Source organism: Onychomys torridus, chromosome 17, assembly GCF_903995425.1.
Source record: "Onychomys torridus chromosome 17, mOncTor1.1, whole genome shotgun sequence".
Taxonomy (NCBI): domain Eukaryota; kingdom Metazoa; phylum Chordata; class Mammalia; order Rodentia; family Cricetidae; genus Onychomys; species Onychomys torridus.
Window position 1 is genome coordinate 49,999,814 of NC_050459.1, and position 14,949 is coordinate 50,014,762.

Consider the following 14,949-nt stretch of genomic DNA (forward strand, 5'->3'; position numbering starts at 1 on the left):
GCAATAAACAAACAAACAAATCAGAAAACCCTAGGAATAGGTGCGTGGGAGGAATCCAAGGCCGTATCGTATTGCTTGAGAGAAGGAGAGAAAAGAGCCAGACAGAGCAAGCGCAGCCTTACACCACCGTCACTGCTATAAATAGCCTCTGTGTATGCGAGGCGGTGTGCAAACCATGTCACAGGCTGACCTCACGTAGGGAAGACTGATGAGGCTCAAACTCAAGGAACACAAGTGACGACGACCCCTCTCTGTACACAGAATTAGTTCTTGCGCCCTAAAATTCATGAATGTATTATAAATGCACAGCAAAGAACATGACAGATGTTCCCCAGGCAGCGGTTGCTGCTGGACACGGAGAAGGGACAGATAATCATTCACTTCTTCACTTACAGAGCAAAGGGGTCTTTCTCCATCCTGGGAGCTGGCATACACAAAGGTTTTCCTAACAGGGCTGTATCCCGGAAATGCGAGCAGGGCTGAGCTTGGCAATACAAACTGGTGACTGTCTCCTTGGCTAATCCATTCTGATCCCATGTCTATATGGGGAAACTAAAGAAGGTCGAGTCCGGTCTCTCTGCTGCCAGACTGATGCTTTCTCGGCCAGACCGGACACAGTGCCGTGTAGCTGGGCACTGAGGGCAAGTTCTGCCAGCGGAGCACCAACTGCTAATGTGCTGCAAAGAACGCAGGGCACGCCTCTGCTCGGATGCTGCCTAGCCAACTTACCAGCCACCACTACCTTCCAGCAAGAGCTGTTACACCTGGCAGTGGCTCCAGGTCTGCTGCCAGCACCACTCAGACCTCTGAGAACACAGGCAAAAGTAACCTTGAGCAATGTGCAGCTCAACGCCAGCTGCTTGCTCGATGGTTCTTCAGCTTCAGAATCTAGAAAAACTAAGGGTGAATCTGAGCACGGGAAGATGAGTTCCTTTTGATACAGGAAAGACTTTTGAAAACCATCTAGGGCAGTGATTTCTAGCCTGGTTTAAGGAGCAAGGATTCCAGGAAGATGAAAAGGATCCAAGTCCAGAGTTGTCTAAAAAAGACTGTTACAAAGGGAAGCTGGAGGATCCTGTGGATGAAACAGATTTAGAACATGCCTGTGCTGTGGGATGTTCTATATGTTAAGTGTGTTGCTCCAATTGGTTAATAAATAAAACACTGATTGGCCAGTAGCCAGGCAGGAAGTATAGGTGGGACAAGGAGAGAGAAAAATTCTGGGAAGTGGAAGGCTGAGTCAGGGAGACCCTGCCAGCTGCCGCCATGAGAAGATGTTAAGATACCGGTAAGCCATGAGCCATGTGGCAACTTATAGATTAATACATATGGGTTGATTTAAGATATAAGAACTAGAAAACAAGAAGCCTGCCACAGCTATACAGTTTGTAAGCAATGTAAGTTTCTAGCCGGGCGGTGGTGGCACACGCCTGTAATCCTAGCACTCGGAAGGCAGAGGCAGGAGGATCTCTGTGAGTTCGAGGCCAGCCTGGGCTACCAAGTGAGTTCTAGGAAAGGCGCAAAGCTACACAGAGAAACCCTGTCTCAAAAAACAAAAACAAAAACAAAAAAAACCAAAATGCAATGTAAGTTTCTGTGTGTTTACTCAGTTGGGTCTAAGCGGCTGCAGGACTGGTGGGTGAGAGAGATTTGTCCTGACCCTGGGCCAGGCAGGACTGGAGAAAACTCCAGCTACATGCATGCAACTTCCTCTTTTTACAAATAAGGAAACTGGGGTTCAAAGAAGAGCCCTGGGAAATACCATATTCTACCTTAGCAAATCTGGTCCACAATGCCACAGGTGTGTGGACCCACATATCTTACTCTGTGGTGGACACTGATGAGGAGGCAGGAGTGATTTCACTGGCTTGTAAGGCTAGCTTTGTCCACAGCCTTGTGTCTGGGACTGCAGGCCCTGCTACCTTACTACTTAGGAACTGTACAACAAACACATTCCTCTTGAAATCAGAATGCTGCTTGGGATGAAAAGAGCAAATGACACCATCCAGTTGTATTTTCCTATTGAAAATCTGGTTCTAAAATTAACTAAAAAAAAAAAACTTACATTATTTTGTGTCCGTCTATACTACCTATGGCAAAAATGTAGCCCCTTTCATATTCACTAATTTGCTAAAAAGAGAAAGCCTTGTATAGAATAAGATACACAGGGTCCCAAGCCCATGGATTGAAAGTTTAGAATTTAGGTTACAGAAATAATGTCTCATAAAAAGTTGGCATCATATAAATACTTACATCATATTGATATTTATCCTGTTACTGTCTTCAGGAACTACAGATAACCTTTGGGTGTCAGGTTGAAATTCCTGAATTCCAAACAACCACTAGAAAATACTAACTATTACAATAAAGTGCTCAACTGAAACAAGGTTGCGCTCTGGATCATCACGTCCTTGAACCATGGCTGCCTTCAAGAATTTAATTTTAATTATTATGACAACGGCAAATACCTTAATTATGCCACTTAAAACCATTTCTGTCCTAGTCAACGCCGCCACAACTCCCGGGTCATTAGCGTAGGGACAGGACTTCATAGCAGCAGATTGGCTCCCTCTTTGCAAAGGCTCCAGCACCTTTACCACAGAAAACCAAGCTCTTTATCAACCACTAAAATAGGCTGAGGTGGGAAGACCCAAAGTTGGACGTTACAGGGGGTAACGAGACAGACCCTATCTCTACAATAATAACTTGAAAAAGTATAAACAGGATTTTTTGGTAATTAGGTTAGAATGCAATAATAACTACACTAGATAATTAAATTTCTGTTGTCCACAAATTTGCAATAAAAGGAAATCTTGTGTTATTCCAATCTTTAGTGAAGAAGAGAGGAGCTGATTAAACCAGACTTCGTTTTTGAAAAGCCTAGTGATACTTTCCTTAACCACTGTGCTTTCCAGACTTCGCCAAAAGCTTTCAGCAACGTTCTGTCTTCTGTCAGTCCCACCCTCACCCTGGATCCCTCTCGTTCAAAAAGAAGAATCCTAAGGAACAGACAGACCTTCCTTGGAGGAGGCCTAGGGCCTGCAGCCCTGCAGCGCCGGGCTCTGCCTCTGGAGGGCGCTCTTGCCTCAGAGGAAGATGAGCCCACCGCGGACTGTGGCGGTTGCGCATCTCCAGGGCCTTAGGAACTTGGAGTTGGGATTCTCAAATCTTTCTCCAGAGCCCTTTATCCTAGTTTTTTATTTCCTCACTGGGACTCTCCATCCTGAACCAAATGCAGACATTTCCCCCTTCGATTAAAACGGCAGTGCTCACTCTAAAATAAGTTACTGGGTCATTAAAACTGATTTTTCCACCTGCACGTTAGCTACATTTTGAAGCTGGAATCTCCCGCAGGGTTCAGTGAGGAGGGAATAGCTATGGGCCATTCTCCCGTGACACACTAAAAGGTATTGCTGAGATGTAACTAAAGTGTGTTATTTATACGACTGTAATTGTGTAATTAGCTTGGCTTTGGTGCCGAGGGGTTTTGTTGTTGTTTTTAACCTTTTAGCACATTTACTTTTGTATCTTGTAGGAATGACAAAACAATAATCCTGCTGGAGCCATAACCAAGTGCATCTTTTACATATTTAGTTTCCAGTGGGCAAAGATAATTAACTTTTTCAAAGAGCACTCGGGATAACCACACCGTTCTTCATGTACTGCTTCCACAAGCCCCACTGAAGAAAAATGGTTCTTCCTCCAGGTCTCCAACAGCTTGCCTTCACTCCTGCGATTCGGCCCCACACTGCCTCCTGAGACAGAGAAAGCATCCTAATTGACTCGAATCTGATTCAAACACTTTGGCAAACTGCCCCCCTCCAACACCGATCTTTAAAAAACCAGTCGTGTATGGGGCGAGGAAATCATGCCAGGGTTTACAGCCTACCTGGCAACAGTGAGGCCCCTCACTAAACTGCCCTGAGTGTGTGACCCAAGGACAACACCAGCTCACCGAGAGCAGTTTGTTTCTCAGAATGAGAGCCGTGTGTCTAGAATATGTGTGACAGGGAGTCCCTTCCATAAAAGGACTGATTTTCACTGTGGAAATGCCTCCCTTTCTTAGACGCTGGATGGCCCTTTGCTCAGGGCTTTGGCTTGGACTGTTATAGCCAAGAACTTCTGGTAAGATGTCATGCACATATTCCCAGGTAGCTTTTCATAAACAAAGACAAAAGATGGGAAGGAAAGATTGAAGGTAAACGAGTAAGTATAAAATCAGATGACTCAAGCTTAGGACTTGAGGAACTAAGAGGCAGAGCCCTGTTTTCTGGCTGTGGGAGCAAACCCTGATTGGAAGCAAAAAGCAAACACTGATCACAATCCCTAAACGTTTGTTCTTCGTACCACATCCACGGCCCATCCACCGCAGCCTTAAAACCCACAGGCGTGCACTCTCCATTCTGGAGATTTGGGGAGACATTACGTTCCAGACAGAGCATTTAAGAGAAATGAAAAGCCCAATCCAAGGAAAGCACAGCTCATCAATCAACTCCCTTTCAGCTTTTCTGGACTCGCATGCAGTTTACCTAGACAGCTTAGCACCATGCCGACTCCAGTGGGTTTTGAAGCCACAAGGCACAGAAGGGGAGGTCTTCACAGGTACACCATGTTCACCTCTTACACTAGGAGAGGCCCGCCCCTGACTACCAAGCCGTACCCTCCAGGAGGAAACCTCGGAACCCCCACCCCCCACCCCCATCCTCCACACCAACTTGATGCCACCTCCCTGTTTCCCAAACAGAGCCAACACACTGTCAAGACTCACACTTGGGTTAACGGGCTGTGGCTAATGGTGCTGGCTGCTGCTCAGTCTCAGCCAGCAAGTTCCCAGAGGAACCGTGCTAAGCGCGGAGGACAGGCCTATACCCTCTATGTGCCTGGCGCTTCCACACTGCGGCACTTCACACCGCTGGAACGCCTGGATCTGTTGGAAGTGGTTCTCTTTCCTGGGGAATTGACCTTTGAGCAGAAGCCAAAGGCTCATCACTTTGCGGAGATGAACAGCTCCTTAGTCTGAGACATTTTAGAAAGAGAAGGTATAAAGAGCATCCCCCAGGGTCCCAACTGGTGTTTCTGATAGTCAGGAAATATACTTCATTTTCTTTTTAAAGTTGTGTGTGTTATGCATGTGGAGGTCAGAGGTCAACAGCAGATGTCTTTCTTCTGTTTTTTGAAACAGGGTCTCCCACTGAACTTGCAGCTCCCTGACCAGGCAACAAGGCCCTGGGATCTGCCTGTTTTTCCTGGACCCCAGCACTAGCGTTATAGACCCGTGTTTGTATCTGGATATGTGGACATACCCAGCATTTATAACCTGTACGCATGTCTGTGCACCACATGTGTGCAGTGCCCCTGGAGACCAAAAGAGGGCATTGGACCCTCTGGGACTGGAGTTACATATGTTTGTTAACCACCATGTGGGCGCCGGGAACCGAACTAGAATCTCCTGCAAGAACAACAATTGTTCTTAACTGCCCAGCCACCTTTCCAGTCCTACCATACACATTTTTAGCTGCTTTCTAGAAAAGCTATTCTGGACTCCTGGTGGGTAGCAGAGAGTTAGGAAAAGCCACTAGGAGCAAGGGGTGCTGCTAACATCAGACACTCTGGATGACGTGTAAGACAGGCGACTGGGATGAGATAAACTTGGAAGAAACAGAGCCAACTCCCCTGGCACAGCAACCTGGACGATCACCAGCAAAGGGGAAGAAGCTTGTGAGCCCAATGAGGTCCCCAGCAGGAAGAAAGCCCCCAGGGAGTGTCAAGGGTGGGCAAGGGGATTTAAGATGTCTGGTGTTCCGGTGATGGGAGCTCAGAGCAATACACTACCACAGTTTCTGGTCTCTGTGGCCTCGGTCTGTGAATTTGGTACCCTCTTCACTGTGTGGAAATAAGGGTGACTTGAGACCCTTTGATTTCTGTAACAACTTCAGTTTGCTTAAACACACCTCCTGCTGTCAGCCAGAACCTTAAACAGAAACCAGCTCTGTGGTCACAGCTGGGGGAATTCCCGAGGGCAATGTGTGTCCCTGTGCATCTCTTCTTACGTGCGTGTTCACTGGAGAAAGAAGAAGCAGGGCATCGGAGCAGAACTTATCTTTAAAGTAAATCTGGAAAATCCCTAAACACATGGGAAGTTTCCAAGAGTGAAAAATTTCAAGCTAGCTAGTTAGAAAGTACCTTTTGGATTCAAAGAAGAAAAATACTGTAGCTCATCTGAAACACTTCCAAATGAGCTTGCTATGTATCAGACTTATACGTCAGATCGAAGACTACCAAACTAAAATTTGCAAATAAGACAGATTTTGGAATTTAGTAAAGAAAAGGGATGTGGGTTAAATATCGTTTTTAGTACAGAGCCATCATATAGTCTGACATAGACCCATCATGTATTCAGATGTTCATACAGACCCATCATATATTCTGATAATACAAACTGGGGCAAAGTACTGAAATGTGCATTCATGTATAGGAACCATCCACTCATATGAATGCATATGTGACATATATCGCTCAAAATATGTGTTTTAATTTCTTAGGAGTGCCTCCAAATTTTAGTTTGCTCTAACTGAAACTTATGAGTCATGACAAATAGAAAGTGAAATTAAAGACAACATCACAAGGCTGGGCCTGGAGGAATTCCCACAGCCCAGAACAAGGGAAGGACACATGAGTCTGGCGACATGAGGTCCGGCCTCTAGAACTCAGAAAGAAAGCTACAGCATTGTAATTAAGTGACATTTTTCAAACGCTAACCATTTTCCAAACTGCATTACTATATCCTAGAAAACCCAGTAGATATGGAAGAGAACCTTTAATACAGATGGAGAATGAGAAAAATCTCATGATCACAATTCATCTTAAATAGAAAATTAGAGTCTAGAAATCAGTATATATTTTGAAATCTGGTAAGAGAAGAATTCTTATGTATAAGGGACGGGGATAATTGTAAGTATTTTCAAAGCACCTCTATGTTCCATAGAAAAGCTTAAGAACGTTATTAACAATCATATTAAATTTTCTGTAGCTGAGTTTTCAAAGCGCTTTCCATCTATTATTACAATTTTCAAATGCAGCTAAGATAGCTTGATAAACTGAGATGCAAAAGGCGTGTAAGTGGGAGGCAAGGTTAAACATCAGAAGGAGGTGAATTTGCTCAAGTCAAAATATTTAATTCATTTATTTGAAACAAAACTAGCTTGGATTCTACACCACTGACTGGCTGCCTTCTTGAACAGAAAAGGGATAGAATTCTTTTCATTGTCTGTGTCAGCAGTTCACAGTCATGGAAAGAAAATCCCAAACTTTATCAGAAGGTAATTTATCATAACCACAAGTAGAATTTTCCACTTCTTCACAGAGACGAGTTCCTCTTGCTGCATGAACTCCCTCAACCGGGGAGTAACTAGTTTCGGCAAAAGGGTGGAAAAGCTTTTCTAGCCAGTTCTGTCTGTCTGTCTGTAACTGGCACCGTTTCGTCACTTTATCTTTGATTCTTCCTGGCACTCCGTCACCGCCGAGACCTACTCAGTCTCCTGTGGGTCTCTCAGAGCCTCCTTTCTTCTGGTCCTGCAACCTCTACTTGTTACTACTCTTACTACCACTAACCTGGCCGTCCCCCCTCCTCCCGATCCAGCCTAGACACTGGTCTAGCAGGCCTAAAGTTCTCTTCCTCAGCCTCCTGAGTACCAAGCTCAGGACAAACGTTGTGAATGGTGTTATGGACTGCCAATGCTCTACCTAAGGTACCAGCTTCGTTTATTGTTGTTGCTGGTGTTTTCCATATACCTTCTGATTCAAGCAAACCTGACCATTCATTCGTGGTGTTTTACACCACACCTTCCCTGGAGCATTCTACCCATTCCCGGGGGTCTTCCCCAGGGACCCCTTCTCTGAATCCTTTACTAACCGTCCCTGCCCCATGTGAGCGCTAATTGTTCTCAACCTTGTCTATGCTCACACATTTCCTATGGCTCTTTTAGTTTATAACATTCTCCTTTTCTCCCTGAGGACAGATGGTGAGCCTCTTGGGGACAGAGACTGTGTTTGCTCATTGTCAGATCCCCTAGCAGGCGAACTGGTTATCCCAGTTAAGACCTGTTGAATTACAATAAATTATACTCTATTGTTAAAAATAAACATGAAGGCAAGAAAGGTCATTCTTGACTCAAGTCTTCAAAGAAAAGATGGCAGCCCCAGTTCCCTCAAAATACTGCTAGCCTCTTCATAAGCTATCAACAGCCAGTAAATTACTGAGCCAGTGAATGCAATTCAAAGCATTACATCCCTGAGTCATGCTGGCAGCTGGGCAGCTCTTTCCGGCTGCTTGGGTACAGAACATTCATCAGAGAAGGCTCTGGAACAGCCACAAGAACGAGCAAGTTAACCACAGTGTTAGATGTCACAGCTGGACTGACACCCAGAAGCAGGTCCCTAAGCTTTGCAGGTGGCTTGCTTATGTGAACAACACAGGCAAGGGCCCAGCTGCGGAGCACCAGCTCCACCAACGGGCTCTGATGGGATTAAGAAGCACATTCTCTATGAGGGGTACAAGGTGTGTGTGTGTGCAATATGCAAGTTCTTAACATGCTGTCAGGAAAAGCAGAAAAGTACTCACAGGTACACTAGACCATATGCAAAACTAGGGGGTTGTTACTTTTCTAAAATTTTATTTTAGAGAAAGTTCTTAAGATAGTTGACATCCTAACATAAATCTACTAAATTACTTGTTACCTTACACAGTTTTAAGTGTTCAAAGAGAAATGAAACCTATTATTTTCTATTTGTTTTTTTGCATGTATGTGGAGTTCACATGTCTATGTGGAAGCCAGAAGTTCCCACTAAGTGTCTTCTTCACTGCTCTCCATCACCAGATGGTATATTAAGGCAGGGTCTCTCCTGATGAACCCAGAGCTCACTAGTTCTAGTCTGGCTAGTTGCTTGCTCCTGCCTTTTCCTGTCTCTGCCCTTTACATGCTGGGATTACAGACAGGCTGCCACAGCTGCTTGGCTTTTAGACCAGTGTTAGGTCCCTGCAGAACCATCTCCTTGCTCTGACGTCATGTGCATGTGCGTGTGCGTGTGCGCGTAAAGGAGTCCAATCTTAAAAATAAATTGCATTCAGTTAAGATGTTTCTGATGGTAATTACATTGAGTCTTTTGAAATATGTTTTCAAAGAAAGGAGTATCATGAATAAAAATAAAAAAAAAACTTCAAGGAAAGGCCCAGGAGCAGATGTAAAGATGGAGTGTCAGAGCATTTTATTTGATGGGCAACAATGATGCTTAATAGGAATGATACATGAAAAGGAAGCTCATGTTCTTTCTAGGTTCTGTTGCAGTTGTGCAAGAGAATAGACTACGGGAGACAACTGGCCTATGGCAGGCAGGGATGCTGCAGACACAGGGAAGAGAGTTAGATCAGGCAGTAGTGACATTGATGGAGAATACCGAGGTTAAACAGTAACTGAACACATTTAAATGTGATGATAAGGCACCGAGAAAGCGCCACAGTAGTCAAATGAGCCAAGGATGCTTAAGGTTTGAGGAAGACCGTTGTTTACTATGCCATTAAAGTCTAATTCCAGCCCTGACAGATCAGTACTGTTAGACCTATTGTTAAGAGTTAATAACTGGGCTGGAGAGACGGCTCAGAGGTTAAGAGCCCCGACTGCTCTTCCAAAGGTCCTGAGTTCAATTCCCAGCAACCACTCGGTGGCTCACAACCATCTGTATTGAGATCTGGCGCCCTCTTCTGGCCTGCAGGGACACATGCAGACAGAGCACTGTATACATAATAAATAAATAAATAATAAATAAATAAATCTTTAAAAAATAAGAATTAATAACTAAAGTTAGAGAAGGTAAATGGCAAATCAAAGATCTCATCTCTGGTAACAAAGCCGGGGCAGAACACTGGCAGGCTGCATTCATTCATTCATTCATCCCCTCAAGAGATATTTACCAACTTGGTCCTGCTGACCTAGAAGTCCCTAGTGAGGAAAAGAGACAAAAGTTCTCAAGCTCAGCTGATCGTCTGATAAGAAAGAGACCTAACTCACTAAATCAGCCAGCATCTAACTTTGAGATTTGATGAGTACTATAAGCAAGGTGGCCATGGGGAAAGAACAGATTGAATCTCGGCATGACAAATTAGATGCAAGGGTAGAAGAGTCCCACTAAATAAGACGTGAGAATGGGAAGGATCCAGCCAGGAGAAAAAGGGAGAAGGAAAGCACATACAGACATCCTGAGATGGACCAAGGCAGGCAGGAGCTATGAGCCAGGACCATGGCAGCAAGAGGAGGGTGCGAGGCAGGGTCTCGAGCAAGGGCTGCTGCAAGTTACAAGTCTGAGCTTCTTTCAAGTACAATGGGAGAGCACAGAATAACCTTACCGGGGCTTCTGAAGGACCACACTGGTCACTATGTGAACAACAGAACAGAAATAGAGAAAGCACTCAGCAAGCTCTTGCGAGGTTTCAGGAGAGACATGGTTGACGGAGAGAGATGGTGGCGTGGCGGTGGTGATACACAAAATCAGCTCTGAGAGTGACCAGAGCGGCCTTCGGTGGTGAGAACCAAAGGCCTCTCTCCCATGAACTGTATCCAACAAGACTCCCTTACCACATGTTTATATTAGAAATTAATCAAGCTGGCACCAGTGGCTTAAACCATGTATTTAAAAAAACACAGTACATACTTTCACACACACGTGCCTACTGGTGAGCCTTGCCTCGGCCCCTTTGTGGGGTTTATATGATTCTGAGCCTCAGGCTGTCTATCCACAGGTGAGAACTCTCTCCCGGGTCAGTTGTGAGAACCACCGTAGCAATTCCAGAACACTAGGCTGTCCCGGCATGCAGGAGAGAGACAGCAAATGATGGACATTTGTCCCACTCGCCCTGATCTTCTTCCTTCAACAGCGGCATCAGAACACACAGAACACGGGAGTAATCACATGAGTGCGATGCCTGGATAATGGGAACACACTCGAGCTTCCTACAGATCCTGTTACCAGAGCTAGAAAGGATTTACATGACAGGCCCAACCTCTGTAACATCCATCTTCATACCTGACTGGGAGGGTTGCCAGGTAAAATATGGAATGCCCACGTAAATTTGGATTTTAAGTAAGGAAAAACCTTAAGATATGCCCGTGTATGACAGCAATTTATTCTAAAGTTTTTAATTAATTATCTGAAATTCAGACTTAAACTACGTACACTGTAGTTTGAGTTGTTAAATCTGGCAATCTTATGACTAAGGCTCCCGTAGGAACAAATTGTCCTACAATTCTCCCTTCATAGCCCCCATGAGATGCTAATGCTTCTCTGGATAAGATGGATATAGCTCATCATCATTGTGCTTTTCTTCCATTTCCACATTTTTTTCTTATTTCATTCATCACCTCTCAGTCTAAATACTAAGTGTACACATGTCAAAACCTAAGGAATGGTATTATATTGGGAATTTTATCATACAGTCATAAAGAATGCTGATCCACACACGTGTGTTTGCAGTGGATATAGAGGTGCGTGCACCTGCTGTGTTAACCTTTTAAAATAAAGATTACAGTAACAGCACATCAGGAATACCTTTTAAGGGTTTTCTAGTCACAGTAAATTAAAGTTGCATTCACATTCATGAAAGCTACTTAGATCCCACCGTAGTAGAACCAATTATTGAATAAACGAGAAGAGAAAGCTTTGAATTCACTCAATAATCACTGTCTATCAAAAGCTAAGCACTGAAAATCCTTCCCTTCAAAATCATAACACATGAAAAGAGTTGAAAGGTGTAGGCCACAGTTTTCCCTGAGTACCCTTCTTGCATGCACAGCTGTTTCCATTTCTGTTTCAGGATGGAGGGAAAAGTCAAAGGAGGCACAAATCCAGTTAAGGACATGAGATGTCCAAAGCAGCATCGGTATTTGCTACTGTTTCACAAGATGAGGAGCTTTCTTGTCCCAGAATGAAAACACACAGAGGAAGTTCTGCGACTTTATACACAAATTATTTAGTAGTGTGATTTATTTTCATTCTGGTGTAAGCTCACTTATGTACTGTGGACTGGAAATAAAATACTCACAGACTGGTGCTAGTCTGGAGACCACGTTTTGACTACCACCAATGTAGGAGACCCCCAAAATTAACATTCCATATTTTCAATGACAAAAATAGAGACCTACTTCTGACCATTCCACTAAACGAAGTTCCTTTTCTTTCACTGAAACAAAGGCACAGACATGTCCTTCATCCCTAACAACCTCGCTGAGTCTAAGGACCTGTAGAAACAGTAGTTGCCCCGAGTTTAGAAAGAAGAGGATGTGTGCTTACTCTTCTTGACGTAAGTCATTGACGCTGCGGTCCAGTGAGATCATGTCACTTGCCACCATGTTAAATCCAAACTCCTTAATGCTCGCTTGAACTGCTGGCTTGTATTCTGGTCCCAGAACCAATGGCTTGGCTTTCTCTCCAGGGCCACCAACCACTCCGTGAGGCTCAGGTTCTTTGGGCTCAAAGTTACCGAGGACCCCTGGGCGGAGCACAGGATCGTGGTAGGTGAATGTCTGAGGCTTAAACGTGAGGAACTGCCTCTGTATTATGTCTTTTTGGGAATCTCCTCCAGCATGACGCTCCTGTTCATTTTTGGCCTTGTTTTTTCTTCTAATAGACTCTAAGTCCACTTCTATTCCTTCAACATGAGGCCATGGTACCACAGGTTTGAATCTGTCATCCCCAGGAGCTAATCCATTGCCTCCTCGGTTAGGCATGGGGTTATTGACATCTCTGTCTTCCTATACAAAAGGGAGGGACATACAGTGAGTACACGAAGGCATACAAACCGCAGCAGAATTCATGATATAAACTTTCATGTGCAAGAAAAGGCTGAGATGATGGCAAAACATTTTAAAATGTGAAATGCAAGCAGGACACCATTAATCAGGACGTTGCGCTGGAAGACAGCTTTCAGATTGGAAAGGAAATATGATCAAACAGGCTATTTCCTCACCTTATTATTTCAAAACAAATGAACACATTTTTACTTGTCTCTTTATAAATTTAACTCGCTTTAGAAAGATTTCTCAATGATTGAGACAGACACTTAATTGGTCTAATGGTACAGCGGTGTTTTTCAGTTAGCTTTTCAGTTAGCTGATATTTAACAAATAGAACCTTTTGTTAGCAATACGGCCATATGGTAGCAGTGATATCAGATGGATGTCACCCATCAGCCAGCTGGCTTTGTGCCCCAAATGGCAGAGGAACAAGGTAAACTTATGCATTTGGTCCCAATTCAGGATTTTTCTACTCAGTCAGAGTTTGGCTGAATAAGTACAAAAATAAACAAAACTCAAATAACTGTAACCAAGCCACCATGGCCTTTTAAGCTACTCTCTGCACTTGACTTTGCCACATCCAGGTAATACGGTAAAGATGAGCCCTGCTTGTAAGAATATTCGGTAGATATTCTCTCTTCAGTTTGGACTCTCTTTACCTATGTAGATCATTCAGCCAGAAATCCCCAGTGCTATTGCTTCTGAGGTAAAATATGTTAACCTTTGGCCAAGCCTTTCACGAAGCAGTGTTTCTCAACATTAGCACCATCTCAGGCGACCTTAAAGAATACTAAAGTGCCTGCTCTCGGGCACTGTGATTTAATTGGTCTGGGCAAGTGGAGTTTTGAAAGCACCTCAGGTTGTAATATGCACCTGAGCTACTGAGAGCTACCAGCTTAAAGTCAGAGTGTTAGCTGTAATTGGGCAGGGGAGGTATAGAGCCAACACAGATGGGTAGGATGCAAGGCTCCCTGTGAACTGCAAAGCAGGCCAACTGCTTGCCAGGTCACTCCACACTTCAATTACACCGCCCCCTAACAGGTCAGTAACAGAACTAGCACAATCCACCCTCCTCCCCAAATTTTTAAATTGAATGACCCTGAGAATTAAAGTTCAAAAGACTATATGAAAGCTCTAGGGACAATGGTGATGTTTGGGCTGCTACCTACTTACAATTCATTAGAGACAGACATTTCTGGAGTAAGTTACTCCAGATGGGAATCTAGGTAAGGAGTGGCTAAGGACTGACTTTAGAGAAGTCAAAACCAATTTTTAAAAAACGATCAGTTTATTTTAGTAATATTCTAGTAGCCAATAAGCTACAGACCCGATAGGCACACAATGAAAAACAATATTTTCTCCCAACTGTTTACACATTTCTCCAGAGACGCATGTGAACATACATGTGTTTTACATAACAAGTGATTTTAACATGGAATGCAGACATTCGCTACTCCATTAATGAGAACTTGTATGTTACAATGGAATCAAGGAGAAACCCAAAGAACAAACAAGTACACAAATGTCAAGAATATTAGCTCATACAGGGCAGCAATCAACTGTATTCTATTCTACACAATTTCCACTTCGGTGGATGAGAATCCTTTGTATATAGTATAAAATGGTCCAACAATAACAAAAGTGTCAAAAACAGGAGAACTGGGTGAAATACACCAGTCATCATTTGGGGTCACTTTAAAGTTTCACACAGCTGTACCTGAGACATGAAAATATAAGGTGCAATGTAGCTTGATTTTGTAAATGTGATGCCTTTCTTCCAGAAGATACGGCTTCTGGATCAGGCTTCTGAGCCCTAGGGCTGCGTAGGCGAGACTTAGCGTGGATCTAACTTTTGATCCCTAATAACATCAGAGGCAAACAACTAGAAAGAGAAAGAATATCGGACAAAGAAGGCAGAAGAGTGGACCCCTGCGGGTGGGGAGAGAACCAGCCAGAGGGGAGCAGGGGACACAGAAGGGCAGCGGCAAAGGGGAGCAGGTGGAACAAAATACACTCTCTTACACACATGAGATGCACAGAAATGCCACAGTGAAACGCATTACTCTTACATAAAACTTAAAACAATGACGGTAAACGACTAGGAGGT

At 44.0% G+C, this 14,949-nt stretch overlaps 1 protein-coding gene across 2 annotated transcripts in view; it reads right to left on the reverse strand.

Moving 5' to 3' along the window:
* The window catches only part of Galnt7 (polypeptide N-acetylgalactosaminyltransferase 7), a 125,317-nt gene that overhangs the window by 48,042 nt on the left and 62,326 nt on the right, over nt 1-14,949 (reverse strand). For both annotated transcript variants that reach the window (XM_036166411.1, XM_036166412.1), the window contains exon 2: nt 12,340-12,800. In XM_036166411.1, coding sequence (XP_036022304.1) covers nt 12,340-12,800 — 461 coding nt within the window. The remainder of the gene's footprint in view (nt 1-12,339; nt 12,801-14,949) is intronic.